This window comes from Telopea speciosissima, chromosome 10, assembly GCF_018873765.1.
Source record: "Telopea speciosissima isolate NSW1024214 ecotype Mountain lineage chromosome 10, Tspe_v1, whole genome shotgun sequence".
NCBI lineage: Eukaryota > Viridiplantae > Streptophyta > Magnoliopsida > Proteales > Proteaceae > Telopea > Telopea speciosissima.
This window is the reverse complement of record NC_057925.1, coordinates 12,340,731-12,358,158: the sequence shown is the minus strand read 5'-3', so window position 1 is coordinate 12,358,158 and position 17,428 is coordinate 12,340,731. Positions and strand designations below refer to the sequence as shown.

At 39.2% G+C, this 17,428-nt stretch overlaps 3 protein-coding genes and 1 pseudogene across 3 annotated transcripts; 3 read left to right on the top strand and 1 right to left on the bottom strand.

The window, feature by feature from the left end:
• The first annotated feature begins 1,721 nt into the window (after positions 1-1,721).
• On the top strand, positions 1,722-11,320 carry LOC122642136 (annotated as a pseudogene).
• Positions 9,928-10,423, bottom strand: LOC122642138 (18.5 kDa class I heat shock protein-like). Its single transcript, XM_043835556.1, has one exon. The coding sequence runs from the start codon at positions 10,394-10,396 to the stop codon at positions 9,941-9,943; it is 456 nt and encodes a 151-aa protein (XP_043691491.1). The 5' UTR covers positions 10,397-10,423; the 3' UTR covers positions 9,928-9,940.
• Positions 11,321-11,848: 528 nt separating the features above from the next.
• Positions 11,849-12,334, top strand: LOC122642142 (class I heat shock protein-like). Its single transcript, XM_043835559.1, has one exon. It carries the CDS (start codon positions 11,874-11,876, stop codon positions 12,318-12,320), a length of 447 nt encoding a protein of 148 aa, XP_043691494.1. The 5' UTR covers positions 11,849-11,873; the 3' UTR covers positions 12,321-12,334.
• Positions 12,335-15,053: 2,719 nt separating this feature from the next.
• LOC122642137 (18.1 kDa class I heat shock protein-like) lies at positions 15,054-15,576 on the top strand. The gene has a single exon (XM_043835555.1). The coding sequence runs from the start codon at positions 15,091-15,093 to the stop codon at positions 15,568-15,570; it is 480 nt and encodes a 159-aa protein (XP_043691490.1). The 5' UTR covers positions 15,054-15,090; the 3' UTR covers positions 15,571-15,576.
• The last annotated feature ends 1,852 nt before the right edge of the window (positions 15,577-17,428 follow it).

The window sequence follows — 17,428 nt, the reverse complement described above, 5'->3', positions numbered from 1 at the left end:
AAACAAATTTCCATTGTTGAGAGGAATAATATGCTGGAATGCCCATAAGTTATAACATAAATTTAAACCAAGAGAGTAGATCCCTTGACTTTCTGGGGGCACGCACTCTACTTCTTTTTGTTTTTTTTTTTCGGGCATGCACTCTACTCGCAAGCCATCAATCGAACAATATTGTTATTATCACTAGAAAGAATTTCTTCTTACCTTCGAAGGTAGCTTGTCCAAATCTAATACACACCTTTTTTGGGAGCCTTGTGCAAGCTCATTCAATAAACTAATTATCCAATAAATTGTAAACCACATGAAAGAGCGATATGTCAAATTCGGCATTCCATAACCATATATCCCATCATTCTTAACGTTTAAGTATGTGGTTTTTTTTTTCTAGTTAATAAGTTTTAACCAATTGTAAATTGAGTTGACCAAATAGTTAAATAGTGTTATGAACAAACTCCACAAAATTTTAGCTATCAATTAATCTCATTGGCATAGTTTATATTTACATTTATGACCTACTTATAAATAATCAATTATGATAATAAGTTATAAACTATAAACAATAATCATTTAGTTTTTTTTTATGAAAGTGTAATCACACAAACCACACACCAATCCCAAAAGGTTAACTGAATCATTTAGTTATTACTAGACATAATATATTATACAATTTGGCTGGTTTGGGTTCCTAACTAGGGGTGCAAGTTTGGCCCTGTTAGCATGAACCCGCCCTGAGCCTGAACAGGGTCTGGGCTGAGATATTTGGCCCTGAAGGCGAGTCAAGGTTGGAAATTTCTGACCCTGAGTCAGTCAGGGTTGAGGCCTCAGGCTAACCTTGGCCCGACCTGGTCCGACCCGGTCCGACCCTGTTTTAAGTTATACGATAAAATATATATTGATATAATATACATATATATATATATATATATATATATATATATATATATATATATATATATATTCTAAACTTTAAACGTCACCCATATTTTGTTATATAATATATTATATATGAAAATAATAAGTGATATAATATATTTATTATAGTGTTATTTTATGTAAAATTGATAATTTTCTCCCCGACCATACATTTTCTTCTCCCTTCCCATGAATAGGGCCAATCAAGGTCAGCCTGACCCGACCCTGAGGGTAAGTCAGGGTTGGATTTTTTAGGCCCTGAGTCAGGATTGGGTCGGGCTTGGGCCCAACTAAAAAGAGTCAAGATTGGACTAGGGTCCTATGAAGCCCAGCCCAACCCGACCCTATTGCAGCCCTATTCCTAACCAGCATTTACAACCCACAACGCCAAAAGTTTCAAATGGCTGAGAAAGTGCTAGAATGTTCATGAAATCCGAAAATTGAAGAATTGAGGAAAGCACCAGAAAAGATTGGGTGGCTTGGGTTAGTGCCCAACGCATTAACAGTCCACAATCTGGGGTCAGATTATAAAAAGTTTCAATTGGCTGAGAAAGTGCTAGAATGTTCAGGAAAATCCGAAGAAAGAATCAGATTCGTGTCTTCTCTCTCCAATAGTTTCACAGAAATTTTAAAGCCAGGTGAAGGAAAACCCGAGAAAGTACTGGAATCCTCCGTCCCCTGTTAAATAAATACAGGACTCATGTCCTTTCCCAACAACATTCAGGAAGTTTTACACCAAGCATCAAGCAAACTGTGAAGAGTTCTCTACAATTCGTGTTAATCCTTAAACAAAGCCTAAATGAGTGTCAATGTCGCTCATCCCAAGTTTCTTTGGTGGCCTGCGAACCATCTCTGATCCATTCTCAATGGATATTTGGGATCAATTTCAACAATTTTCCCTTCTCAACTTCCCTATCTATTCCTCGCTCCCAATTCTCCAATGAAACAGCTGCGTTTGCCAATGCCCGAATCGATTGGAAGGAAACCCCAGAAGCCCATATCTTCAAAGCAGATCTTCCGGGCATCAAGAAGGAAGAAGTGAAGGTTGAAGTAGAAGAGGGCAGAGTTCTCCAGATCAGTGGAGAGAGGAGCAAAGAGCAGGAAGAGAAGAGTGACCATCGGCACCAGGTTGAGCGTAGTAGTGGCAAGTTCCTGCGCAGGTTCATGTTGCCTGAGAATGCCAAGATCGATCAGGTGAAGGCTGCAATGGAGAATGGAGTGCTCACTGTTACCGTGCCCAAGGAAGAAGTAAAGAAGGCAGAGGTCAAAACCATTGAAATTTCTGGCTAGCTCTCGTTCTGTGTTAGGACAGTGATATCTTTGGTTGAAATGCCTTGCCATATCTTGTATTACATGTAGTTTAAATAGTACATGAGTGAGCCCCAATCGGTTGGGTATTACAAAATCTCTACAGCTATATATATATATATATATATATATATATTTTTATGATAAAGAGAAATATATTAAAAACTAACTGAAAAATATACAGATTTTTAGTCTGAGCATGCCTCCCTATCTGTTAAAACATATATCTTGGGATATATTAGATATATAAATTAAGTCTTTTATAAGATGCCAAGGCCAAGGAGATTTGGTTGGAGAAGGAAGAACATCAGTGATCTGTTGATTGGAGCACCACACTTCTTCTTTTATTTTCAACCCCATACTAGCAGCATGGTTGAGGCCTGAGCTAATTAGTTCTGGTTCCATACAATTAGTTGCAGTTATATGTCCTGCAGTAAAACATATAAACTTGCCATCTAACAAAAACCATCCTGCCAAATTTAGTCCAGGTGTATGGTATCCTGCATAGATTAAAACAGGAAAATTGAGTTTTGGTAATGAAGAAAATAAATCAAAAGATGGCCCTAAGAAATTCTCCTCAGAACTACAATATACATTATGGGACGAAATGAACGAGGGGGATACTTTCAAATCAGCTAACCACTGTTTAACCTGTTTCAACACCCAAATTGGATCAGGCTTTTCTGACCCAATGACTACCTTGTTCCTGATTGTCCAAATAAAGTAACAGGTAATTATAAAAACACTAAAAAACCAAATCAGAGATTGTATATCTAATGTACGGTTGAAAAGGATTGCCAAGCAAAAATTCTTTTAGGGATGTATGATCCAAAAACTCAGTTTGCAGCCCCAGAGGTCCAGCTACCCAAATATGTTTAACCCAGTCGCAAGATAGGAATAAGTGCCATAAGGATTCAACACAATTTCCACATAGAGCACAGTAGGGGTCGATCTGAAGCCATTTGGATAGAGTAGCCTTGATTGGAAGACCAGCATTTAGCACCCTCCTGAAGAAGATTTTAAATTTGGGGTGAATCTTAACCTTCCAAAAGAATTTCCACCAAGAGGCGATAAAAAAATTATTATTGTTAACAGAAACAGAAATTAGCTCTTTAGCAACCAGTTTAGTGCTAAAAATTCCATTCTTGGCTCTGGTACACCACCAACTGTCCTCAGAAGTAGATGGATTTATCTGTTGAATGTGAGATGAGATGTGCAATTGTAGTAAATCGTTTAGTAAAGCAGAATTCCATCTAGATCCCAAGGTAAAAAAATCAACCTGCCTAATTTGATCAGAAGGATTAATGGAATTCAGCGGATAGGCTATCAGACCACCAGGTTGAGAAGGGATCCAATGGTCAGTCCAAAAAAAAAGTAGATTTGCCATTACCTATCTTTTGGACCACGATTTTCTCTAGGGATGGAATGATATGAGCGATACTATTCGAAGTCCAAGAACCCTTCCTCGCACGAGTATTGGGATCAAAGAATGAGAGTTTGGGAAAGTATCTAGCTTTTAGAACACAAGACCATAAAGAAGAACAATTAGTGATAAGTCTCCAACCTAATTTCATTAGTAAGGCTTTATTATTGTGTTCAACCTTACGAAACCCCAATCCCCCTCTGGCTTTAGGGATGCACATTTTATCCCAGGAAATGAGAGAAGATTTTTTTTTCTTTTTCCCTGAATTTTCCAACAAAAAATTAAGACAAATAGAGTCAATATTCCGACAAGCTTTAAGGGGAAACAAGAAACAATTCATCAAATATGCAGGAGTAGAAGCTAGCACAGATAGAATTAAAACATTACGCCCTACATAAGATAAGAAATTGGACTTCCATGAGGAAAACTTTCTTTCCATTCTTAAAACAACTCCACTCAATTCCTTCACTTTAGACCTACAATGGAAAAGGTTAGTTCCCAGATAAATGGAGTCTTTAGATATTTCCTTAATACCAATTAGAGAGCTAAGATGAATCTTGTCCCTAGAGGGGACATTTCTGCTAAAGTGAATTCCACTGTTGGAGAGATTGATTTCTTGTCCAGATAGATCAGCAAAGAGATCCAAAATAGCTTTAATGGTTAATAGATCATCCTGAGTGGCTCGACAGAAAATAAAAATATCGTCAGCAAATAAAAGATGTGAGATTTCAGGTGCTGACCTCGAAATTTTTATTCCCTAGAAAAGGTTCAAATTACGATAAGCAAAAAATAATCTGGAAAGAACCTCCATAGCCATAATAAATAGGTATGGGTTGAGGGGACATCCCTGTCGGATACCCCTCGAGGCATGAAAAAGCTCAAAGGAACTTCCATCCAATTTAATAGAGAAGGAAGCAGAGGAGATTAGAGAGTTAATTAAATTACTTCATTTCTCTCCAAATCCTAAGAATCAAAAGAGGGAAGTGATCAGATTCCATTCAATTCTACCATAAGCTTTTGACATGTCAATTTTGATAGCCACATACCCCATCTTACCTTTAGTGTGATCAAGAAAATGAAAGATTTCCTGCGCAACAATAATGTTATCAGTAATTTGCCTGCCAGGAATAAAAACATCCTGAAAAGGAGATATGAAGTAGCTTAAAAATCCTTTTAGCCTGTTAGCAATCAACTTTGATAAAATTTTGTAAGTAACATTGCGAAGACTAATGGGTCAAAAGTCTCCCACTTTGGAGGCAATCTTAGCCTTGGGAATTAAACAGATAAGAGTGTGGTTAACCCCCTAGGGAATATGTCCATCCTCAAAAAAATTTAAACCAAGGGCCAACAAGTCAGGAAGGATCAGACTCCAAAATTTTGAAAAAAACAAGCTTGGAACCCATCAAAATTAGGAGCTTTCAAAGGGCCAAAAGAGAAAACAACTTTTTTAATTTCATCTAAAGATGGGGGAGAGCAAAGAAAAGAAGCATCCTCAAGAGACAAGACCTGGGGAAAAAGGCATTCGATGAAATCAACATCCAAAGGGTTAGAACTGGTAAATACATCCTTAAGATGAGATGCAAAAACATGGGCCATTTTTTTGGGGTCTTCAATCTTATGTCCCTCTCCATCCCAAATGAAATCAATTCGTCTCTTCCGTAGATTTGGCTTCGCCACAGAGTGGTAAAACTTGGTATTTCTGTCGCCATCTTTGATGTAAAAGTGCCTTGATTTTTTAAGTCAAAAAACCTCCTCCGCATAAAAAATCCAATTCAATTGTCTATGAATCTTGTTCATCAAATCAAGATCAGGCACAGAACCATCAGAACAAGAAAGGAAATTATTGATCAGGTGATTTTTAAGATTATTAACATGGCCAAAAGTGTTCTTGTTCCAAAGCTTTAAAGAATTAGACAGTGAAGAGAGTTTAGAAGCAATGGAATCCTGTGGATCAGAATTCTAGGAGTTCAATCAAATCCGTAGGGTTTCTATATTGGAGTTGAACACTCCATATACATCCATACACCCCCTCAAGTTGGAGGGGAGAGGCAGCGGACCTTCAACTTGTCGCGCATGAACTAGAACTTAGCTGTGGGTAGTGCCTTTGTTAAAATATTAGCTATTTGATCAGCAGTGGAGATAAACTGCACCGAAAGCTGTCTTTTGGCAACTCTATCACGAACAAAGTGGAAGTCAATTTTCACATGCTTAGTCCTGGCATGGAATACAGGGTTTGCGGACAAATAAGTGGCGCCAATGTTGTCGCACCATAAAATTGGAGGACCACTAATGGAATGACCAAGCTCACGGAATAGAGATTCTAACCATAAAAGTTTAGTAGAGGCATCAGCCACTGCCTTATACTCTAATTCCGTAGATGAGCGTGCCACAGTGCACTGCTTTCTGGAATTCCAAGATACCAGGTTTGGACCAAGATACACTGCATATCCTCCTGTAGATTTGCGGTCCTCAAAGCTACCTGCCCAATCTGCATCAAAGGAAGCCTGTAGGGTGTTGTCAGATGATCGTTCTATAAGTAGGCCATGAGTTGGTGTTGCTTTAAGATAGCATAGAATGCGCTTGACCAACACCCAATGGTCCTCTGTGGGGGAATGCACGTACTGGCACACTTTATTGACTGAGAATGCCACATCAGGTCTTGTAAGAGTCACATACTGTAGGGCCCCAACAATGGACCGGTACTGAGTCACATCTTTGAAGGACACACCCCCTGTCTCAGATGTTGTCACAGTGGTGGACATTGGGGTTAGGAGAGGTTTGCAGTCAACCATCCCGGATCGGGTGAGTAAATCATCAATGTATCTAGTTTGACACAATAAGATTCCTTTGGGATGCTGATGGGCTTCAATCCCAAGGAAAAAATGGAGGGGACCCAAGTCGTTAATGCTGAATTCTGTACCCAATTGGTGAATCATGGCAGTAACCTGGTCCATCTGGTTTCCGGTGACTAGAATGTCATCGACATAGACCAGAACATATATTTGTGTGGTGGCTCTACTGTAAATGAACAAGGACGGATCAGTCTTGGAAGCATTGAACCCCACTTTCTCAAGAAATTGCGATACCCGCTGGAACCAAGCCCGAGGGGCCTGTTTGAGTCCATATAGGGACCGATGCAGGCGACATACATGGGTGGGGTAGTTGGGGTCTGTGAAGCCTTGTGGCTGGCTCATGTAGACTTCTTCATTTAGTACACCATGGAGAAATGCATTTCGAACATCCAACTGGCGAATACCCCAGCCCTGTGAAACAGTTATAGCAAGAATGGTGTGAATTGTTGTGGGTTTCACAACAGGGCTAAAGGTCTCAATGTAGTCAATTCCTGGTTGTTGGTGATATCCTTTGGCAACTAATCTGGGCTTAAACCATTTAAGACTATCATCTGCCTGTCATTTATTGCGATACACCCATTTAGATCCGACTATGCTCAGTCCAGGCTTATTAGGCACTAGGGTCCAGGTCCCATTTCGAACCAGGGCATTAAATTCTTCTGCCATTGCTGCTCTCCATTCTGGAATAAGTTTTGCTTGGCTGTAGCAAGTAGGTTCAGTCATAGGGATGGATATGTAAGGGCGGAGGGTGCACCATGCGTGGAACGCAGCCTCATTGGATGGAGCCATGAGGGAGGTGGGTTGGTGGGTTCCAAAATGGATGTTTGATGGTATAGGTTTGTGAGAGACCGAGTGCGTTGGGGTGGTGGGGTTGTGCTGCCGCTGCCAAGGGTGAGAGGGCTGGGTTGATTGTGGTTAATTGAGGTAGGATTGGTTGGAGGGCTGTATTGGTCCCTAGAGGGTGGTTCATGATGTTTGGGAATGGGGAGGTGTGGAGATCATTAGAGGCCGGTTGTTGGTCACACGGCGTGGTGGGGTGGGGAGTTGGAGGTATGTGTTACACCCCTATGTCACTTAATGGATCTAAAAACTGATATATGAAGAGATATCTAATAATGATTTGGGTCTCCCTAATGATTTTTAGAGAGCTACGTGTTGTAACTTTTGAGTTTGTGCATTATAGAGAGTGTTTGATATAGAATACAGAAATTTTGTCTATGTGCGCAACAAGATTATTCAGACCCTTCCCCTTATTTTGGTAAAGATCATTCAGTCCTAGTGAAATGGAAATTGCATCTAAACCAATGTCTCTATACACACTTTCATTGGCTACTGCTGGAGTAGGGGTTACATGACAGTTAGCGTTCGTTTTTTTTTTTTTTTTGGTAGAACAGTTAGCGTTCTTTAGTTCCCAGTAAAATGGATGAATAGCGCCTACATGAGCACAGGGCCAATGAGAACGCACACAGAGGTATGAATATATTTAATTACCATTTCTGATTTCATTGGGGGGGGGGGGGGGGAGTGCGGTACCTTTGCACATATCTGTGCCTAGGCGCAAGAGCCATGCGATCATGTAGCACTCTTTCTTCCTAAAATTAAATATATAGAAGATAAAATTTAACTTAATTCCACTATTGGTAAGAAAATTAGTACCGATATGGATTAGAGATTTTAGCGTCTTGATAGTCATCAACAATAGACTTATCCCTTCAAGAGGAAGGATACTATTACAAGGGAAGCTCTTCCAAGAAAGACAAGGAACCCATCTTGATCTTGGGGTAAGATCACGAGAAGAAAGATGTTTGATGAGGCTGAGAAAGTAACAAAGGCATATGAGAAAAAGAACAGGAAAGCATGAGAAAAGAATGTTTTCTTTATTAGTTTTTTTTTTTTTTTTTTTTTCTTTTGTCGATGTTTTTTTATTAGTTTAGGTTTGTCAATGTGGTGTTATTGGTGAAGCCTGATCTTAGTTCAGAAAGTGTTGTGGCGATTCTTTGGTTGGTTGTTTTGCCTTCAAAACACGCCAGAATAGCCTAAAAGTCCATACACCAATGTCATAGGCCTAGCCCTTGAGAGCTCGTCGAGACCTTCGAAATGATTTATATATCGACATATGTTGGGTTCAGGTCTGAACCAAATCGGGTGGATCTCTTGGGTTTCTAAGGGCATTTTTTGTACTTTTCTAGATTCGGGTTTCCTTATAAAGTGTTCTTATCTCTTTGTGAGGGTGTGAGAAAGATCTAAGGGTCTGTAATTTTTGTTTCATAGTGAAATCATTCTATCATTGGCCGTGGATGTAGCCTACCTACATGAGGTTGAACCATGTAAAACCTGGTCTTGTGTCATTGTTCTTCTCTTTATCGTCGTTTCCTTCTGCAAAAATCCCCATTTCTGGACATTGTTTTTTAAACATGTGGTACGTATGACCGCGTATGAAAACATGGTGCACCGTCACCTACTTCTATCATACTATGGCACCATTGCAATCACAAGGTAACATGCAACACCACCACTCTCTAGGCCACTCTCTAGGCTTAGATGGGGAAAAAGGTGTTGGTTGTCACCAATCACCACTTGTCAATCGACATAGTGTGTTGATCATTTTTATGAAATTCGGTTTGGTTCTAAACAAATATTTTCACCCTTGAAACCAAATCCAAACCTGAACCGGAAAAAGATTTTCCTTGTTTTAAAACCAAAACTGAACCAATATTTCTTCGGTTTGATTCGGTCTAATTCCAAACGGCGGGTTTAGGTTTCGATTTTCAGTTTCATTTCAAATTGACACCCTTATTGTTTAGTAGTTCTTGATTTTTCAGCTTCTGAATTGATCATTTAAGACTTTAAGCCCTCTTGACATAACATTATAATTGTTGAGCCCTCTTGGTATAACAACAAATCTAGATTGAACCCATGGTTTAAAATATCGGTACTTGAAGATGGAAATAAAACAAAAAAATTTCAAAAAATTTAAAAATAGAGCAAGTTTCCCTCCACCCATAGTGAATGAATGGGATTCCATTCACTGAGGGGCGGGAGAAGGCGGGAATGGATATCGAGAGGGTATTTTGGAACATACTAAAACCCTAAAAGGGATTTGTTAACCCTATGATGATGGGTGAATTGTCCTCTATAGGTGGAAGAAACCTTTGTCTTTTTGGGCGGATGTTCTCTGTGCTACAACATACACATGGACCTGCCATTCAGGGGGCAGGGTGGTCATTTCGCCCACCCCCATGTGTCTGGGCGCAACCTGCGCCCCCGACACATAAAACATTCTCCCAAAATTGTAATAATAAAAACAAGAGAAAAAAAAAAGGTTAATAATTAAAATTTTTATCAAATGTTGGACAAGATGAAAATCATAAAACAAAAATTATATTTTTTCTCATCATATATCAATTAGTAGAGCTATAAGAAGGCATTAACAGAACTAGGACTTCTAGCCAGAGATTTCAATGGCCTTGACCTCTGGTTTCTTGAATTCTTCCTTGGGTACTGTTACAGTGAGCACTCCATTCTCCATGGTTGCCTTCACCTGCTCCACCTTGGCATTATCAGGCAACCTGAACCTGCGCAGGAACTTGCCACTGCTACGCTCAACACGGTGCCACTGCTCACTCTTCTCTTCCTGCTCTTTGCTCCTCTCTCCGCTGATCTGAAGGACTCTGCCATCTGCCACTTCAACCTTCACTTCTTCTTTCTTGAGTCCAGGAAGATCAGCTTCGAATATATGGGCTTCTGGGGTCTCCTTCCAATCTATTCGGGCATTAGCGAATGCAACTGTTTCATTGGAGAATTGGGAGGAAGGAAGAGAGAGAGAAGTTGAGAAAGGGATATCGTTGAATGGATCGAAGATGTTTCGCTGGCCACCAAAGAAGCTTGGAATGAGCGACATTTCTATTGATTAATAGCTTTGCTTAGGACCGAAACGAATTGCTGAGAACTTTTCACAAATAGCTCAATGCTTAGTTTGTGTCTTAACGTTGCAGAGGAGGAACATTATTTTCCTGCATTTATAGAACAGGGGATGGAGAATTCCAGTACTTTCCCGGCTTTTCCTTCCCTTTGTTTTCAAGTTTCCGCGAGAATCTGGATTTCTAGTACTTTTCTAGATTTTTGTTTTCCTATGGATTTTCATGAACATTCTAGCACTTTCCCAACCATTAGAAACCTTCAGAATCTGGGTTCGGTGTGGTTAAGCATCGGGTTAGGAACCCTTGCCAGCCAAATACTTATTGTCATTGAACCGGGCCAGTAAACATAGATCACGTGTGGTTCTGGTCCTTTGCATACCTCCTTTGCCTGACGTACATCTACGAGTTGGGATCGAGAACGGCTGTGAACTGCACAGATGGAATTCTCATGTGGGACCCATTTGGGAGTGGATTCCATCCGTGCGTCTCACAGACATCTACTATGTGACACCTTAATTGATAGCTAAAATTTCATGAAGATGTCGACATCATCAATTAACTAACTGGATCAGCTCATCATAAAAGTTGTTAAGAAACTCAACTTTAGCTGATGTTGAACAACAGTTGAAAATGCATATTTTAAACTTTAAAAATGCTGGATGCCAACTTTGACATATAGTAGTCCATATCAGATATTCAGTTTGTTAAAAATCATCCCTAAACAACGCTTAGAAAGGGTTCCCATCAAGATAAAACTCTTTTGAAGGTAGAAAAAATATTCTTTACAGTCAAATCTTTGGTAAAATAACATATTAGACAAGTGGTACCAACCACAATTGAAAGATTAAAAAAAATAAAAAGTTTGACCTTAGCTCTCATGGTTTTGAGTCTGAAGAATTTGTTTCGATTTCACCCGTCCAACTGTTCCCAATTGTTAGATCCAGAATCGAATCAATAACTTATCGACAGATCTAGAACCGAACCACTAAACAATTGAGTAAGTCGGTTCCGATTCAAATCCATCTTACTTTCACCTATCAATACCATGAACTACTGGACTAATGACTTTTTGACACATAGCCCATGCAAGGAAACACTATTTGGAGAAAATGGGGCCGGGGAGGAATTATCCCAAATTGTGACCCTACAAGCGAATACTCCAGAATGGGGTGGATCTGTTGATGGATGGGCCCCCCGTTCATCTTCTCTTTAGTCACTACTTTGCTGGAAGCTTCATGGTCTCTCTGGTAGTTCAGTAGAAGAAAAACCAGAGAAATTGCTAGAATTCTCTTCCTCCCAACAACTCAACTATAAATGTTGGAACACCTCGATCCCTCTCAATTCTCATAGAAGTGATCGAGAAACTAATTAGGTTTTCCAAGCAAAACTTCGTGATCCAAATCTTACCCTTTTCAGTTCACCTGCATTTGTCTCTGTAATCAAAGAGTACTCCAAACAATGTCGATCATTCCCAGCTTCATTGGGGGCTTTTGGGATCCATTCCAGGATTTCCCATTTTCCTCTTCACTTACAACCTCTCGCCCTCAGTTCTCCAGCGATACTGCTGCGTTTGCCAATTTCCGCGTAGATTGGAAGGAGATCCCAGAAGCCCACATCTTCAAAGCTGACCTTCCTGGGTTGAAGAAAGAAGAAGTGAAGGTCGAGGTTGAAGAAGGAAGAGTCCTTCAGATCAGTGGAGAGAGGACCAAAGAACAGGAAGAGAAGAATGATCAGTGGCATCGCATTGAGCGTAGCAGCGGCAAATTCCTTCGCCGGTTCAGATTGCCTGAGAATGCCAAAATGGATCAAGTGAAGGCTTCCATGGAGAATGGAGTTCTCACTGTCACCATCCCCAAGGAAGAAGTCAAGAAACCAGAGGTCAAGGCCATTGAAATCTCTGGTTAAAGTGATCTCTTAATAAATCTATATTTACTTGTGTAATAGGTTACCCTATGAGTGTGATTGGAAAGTTTTGTATTGTATGGAAGCTTTTGTCTTAAATATCATGTTGTAGCCTTTGTTGTGTTTGGTTTCCTAATTGTGTGTGATTGGAATTCTTAATCCCATCATGTCTTGTGTCCATCTGTTTTAGTACTTTTCTATTCCTAGTTTGTTACAATAGAGAGGGAAGAGGTAGAATAAAAAATATGGATGATATTTACCAGCAATTTTCCTAGCCATCCTTCTCAAGCAATTAGAGGCTGAATTTTTGGGCCTTCTGAGTTCATTTTTGGGCATTGCGGATGTTCTCCATCAAATGGCTTTGTTCTCTCTTAGCAATGCTATATCATTGACCTTCTGCAAAATTCAAGCATGGCAAACTGTAAAATTGTCAATGCTCCAATTGCAACTACTATAAAGTCATTTGAAATAGGTGGTGTCTTGTTCTCTAATCTTATAAAATATCGGTCAGTGGTTGTCGTTCTTTAGTATATTATACTCACTAGACCGGATGTTGCATTTGATGTCAACCATACATATCAGTTTATATATGCTCCCACTGAGGATCATTGGACTCTAATCAAGCTTATTTTACGCTATTTAAAACACATATCAGATTATGGTCTTATCATTGAGCGGTCATCTTCCTTACAATTGCAGACATTTATAGGCCTTCATTGGGACGGTTCTATTGATGATTGTACGTTTACTGGCGGATTCACAAATAGAAAACTGTGGTTTGTTTGTCAACCAAGTCCAAGAACAAAGCAATTGCAGATGCACCGTCTGAACTCACTTGGAGTCTCTGTTTATTAAAATTGGGTTCTCATTATCAAAATGTGTCATTCATTTACCTTAAAAAAAATCAAATAGTATCATTCTCATGCATATATTTTGAGTAGCTATGTAAAATGAAAATATTTACCCTTGTTGGAAAAAATTGTATGAAATACTAAAAGATCAAAAAGGTAAAGTTTTTCAAATTATTTGACACTTGAGGGGTGTCAATAAGAAAATCTCTTTTCTAAAAGTTTTAAATATTTTCTGAGAAAAACAAATTTCCAATGTTGAGAGGAATAATATGTTGGAATGCCCTTAAGTTATAACATAAATGTAAACCAGGAGAGTAGATCGATCCCTTGACTTTCTGGGGGCATGCACTCTACATTTTTTTGGTTTTTTTTTTTTTTGGCATGCACTCTACTTGGAAGCCATCAATCGAACAATATTGTTATTATCATTAGAAAGAATTTCTACTTACCTTCGAAGGTGGCTTGTTTAAACCTAATACACACCTTTTTGTTGGAGCCTTGTGCAAGCTAGCTCATTCAATAAACTAATTATCCAATAAATTGTAAACCACATGAAAGAGCGATATGTCAAATTCGGCATTCCATAACCATATATCCCATCATTCTTAACGTTTAAGTATGTGTTTTTTTTTTCTAGTTAATAAATTTTAACCAATTGTAAATTGAGTCGACCAAATAGTGAAATAGTGTTATGAACAATCTCCACAAAATTTTAGCTATCAATTAATCTCATTGGCATAGTTTATATTTACATTTATGACCTACTTATAAATAATCAATTATGATAATAAGTTATAGACTATAAACAATAATCATTTAGTTTTTTTTATGAAAATGTAATCACACAAACCACACACTAATCCCAAAAGGTTAACCGAATCATTTAGTTATTACTAGACATAATATATTATACAATTTGGCTGGTTAGGGTTCCTAACTAGGGGTGCAAGTTTGGCCCTGTTAGCCTGAACCCGCCCTAAGCCTGAACAGGGTCTGGGTTGAGATATTTGGCCCTAAGGGCTGGTCAGGGTTGCAAATTTCTGACCATGAGTTAGGGTCAGGTCGGGCCAGGGTTGAGGCTTTAGGCAAAGCTTGGTCCGACCCGGTCCAACCCTGTTTTAAGTTATACAATAAAATATATATTGATATATATATATATATATATATTATAAAATTTAAACGCCATCCACATTTTGTTAAATAATATATTATATATGAAGATAATAAGTGATATAATACAGTTATTATAGTGTTATTTTATGTAAAATTGATAATTTTCTCCCTGACCATACATTTCCTTCTCCCTCCCCACGAGTAGGGCCAATCAAGATCAGCCCGACCCGACCCTGAGGGCAGGTCAGGGTTAGATTTTTTAAGCCCTAAATCAGGATCGAGTCAGACTTGGGCCCAGCTAAGGGGACTCAAGATTGGAGTAGGGGTCCTATAAAGCCCGACCCAACCCGACCCTATTGCAACCCTATTCCTAACCCAATGCATTTACAACCCACAACGCCAAAAGTTTCAAATGGCTGAGAAAGTGCTAGACATGAAATCCGAAAAATGAAGAAAAGCACCAGAAAAGTTTGGGTGGCATGGGTTAGTGCCCAACGCATTAACAGTCCACAATCTGGGGTCAGATTATAAAAAGTTTCAATTGGCTGAGAAAGTGCTAGAATGTTCAGGAAAATCCGAAGAAAGAATCAGATTCGTGCCTTCTCTCTCCAATAATTTCAAGGAAATTTTATAGCCAGGTGAAGGAAAACCTGAGAAAGTACTGGAATCCTCCATCCCCTGTTCAATAAATACAGGACTCATGTCCTTTCCCAACCACATTCAGGAAGTTTTACACCAAGCATCAAGAAATCTGTGAAGAGTTCTCTGCAATTCGTGTTAATCCACAAACAAAGCCTAAATCAGTGTCAATGTCGCTCATCCCAAGTTTCTTTGGTGGCCGGCGAACCATCTCCGATCCATTCTCAATGGATATTTGGGATCCATTCAACAATTTTCCCTTCTCAACTTCCCTATCTATTCCTCGCTCCCAATTCTCCAATGAAACAGCTGCGTTTGCCAATGCTCGAATCGATTGGAAGGAGACCCCAGAAGCCCATATCTTCAAAGCTGATCTTCCTGGCATCAAGAAGGAAGAAGTAAAGGTTGAAGTGGAAGAAGGCAGAGTTCTCCAGATCAGTGGAGAGAGGAGCCAAGAGCAGGAAGAGAAGAGTGACCATTGGCACCGGGTTGAGCGTAGCAGCGGCAAGTTCCTGCGCAGGTTCATGTTGCCTGAGAATGCCAAGATCGATCAGGTGAAGGCTGCAATGGAGAATGGAGTGCTCACTGTCACCGTGCCCAAGGAAGAAGTAAAGAAGGCAGAGGTCAAAACCATTGAAATCTCTGGCTAGAAGTTCTCGTTCGATCTGTTACACCCCTATGTCACTTAATGGATCTAAAAACTGATATATGAAGAGATATCTAATAATGATTTGGGTCTCCCTAACGATGTTTAGAGAGCTGTGTGTTGTAACTTTTGAGTTTGTGCATTATCGAGAGTGTTTGATATAGAAATACAGAAATTTTGTTGAATTTGATATCATTTTAAATTCCAGTTTCTATTGTCTTTTAAATGTTATCTTTCGTTGAGAAAAGAAAAGAAAAGATTTAGTTTTTGGGAAAAAGAATGTTAGCCAGTTGCTTGATTAGTCTGGTTGCAGCACTAGACACAAATCAATGTCTTTGTGCGCAACTAGATTATTCAGACCCTTCCCCTTATTTTGGTAAAGATCATTCAGTCCTAGTGAAATGGAAATTGCATGTAAACCAATGTCTCTATGCACACTATCATTGGCTACTGCTAGACCAGGGGTTACATGACAGTTAGCGTTCTTTAGTTCCCAGTAAAATGGATGAATAGCGCCTGCATGAGCACAGGGCTAATGAGAATGCACATAGAGGTATGAATATATTTAATTACCATTTCTGATTTCATGGGGAGGGGGCGGGGAGTCGGTACCTTTGCACATATCTGTGCCTAGTTGCAAGAGCCATGCGATCATGTAGCACTCTTTCTTCCTAAAATTAAATATATAGGAGATTAAATTTAGCTTAATTCCACTATTGGTAAGAAAATTAGTACCGATATGGATTAGAGATTTTAGCGTCTTGATAGTCATCAACAATGGACTTATCCTTTCAAGAGGAAGGATATTATTATAAGGGAAGCTCTTCCAAGAAAAACAAGGAACCCATCTTGATCTTGGGGTAAGATCACAAGAAGAAAGATGTTTGATGAGGCTGAGAAAGTAACAAAGGCGTATGAGAAAAAGAACAGTAAAGTGTGAGAAAAGAATGTTTTCTTTATTAGTTTTTTTTTTTTTTTTGGGTCAATGTTTTTTTTGTTAGTTTAGGTTTGTCAATGTGGTGTAGTGGTGAAGCTTAATCTCAGTCTAGAAAATGTTCTGGCGATTCTTTGGTTGGTTGTTTAGCCTTCAAAACACGTCAGAATAGCCTAAAAGTGCATACATCAGTGTCATAGGCCTAGCCCTTTAGAGCTCGTCGAGACCTTCGAAATGATTTGTATATCGACATATGTTGGATTCAGGTCTGAACCAAATCGGTTGGGTCTCTTGGGTTTCTAGGGGCATTTTCTGTACTTTTCTAGGTTCGGATTTATAAAGTGTTCTTATTTCTTTGTGAGGGTATGAGAAAAATCTAGGGATCTGAAATTTTTGCTTCAAAGAAATAGTGAAATCATTCTATCACTGATCGTGGATCTAGCCTACCTACATGAGGGTCTTATGTCATTGTTCTTACGCAAAAATCCCCATTTCTGAACATTGTTTTTTAACCATGTGGTATGTTTGACTGCGTATGACAACATGGTGCACCGTCACCTACTTCTATCATACTATGACAGCATTGCAATTACAAGGTCACATGCAACACCACCACTCTCTAGGCCACTCTCTAGGCCTAGATGGGAAAAAAGGTGTTAGGATGTCACCAATCACCACTTGTCAATCGACATAGTGTGTTGATAATTTTTATGAAATTCGATTTGGTTCTAAACAAATATTTTCACCCTTGAAACCAAATCCAAACCTGAACCGGAAAAAGATTTTCCTTGTTTTAAAATCAAAACTGAACCAATATTTCTTTGGTTTGATTCGGTCCAATTTCAAATGACGGGATTAGGTTTCAATTTTCAGTTTCCGTTTCAAATTGACACCCATATTGTTTAATAGTTCTTGATTTTTCAGCTTA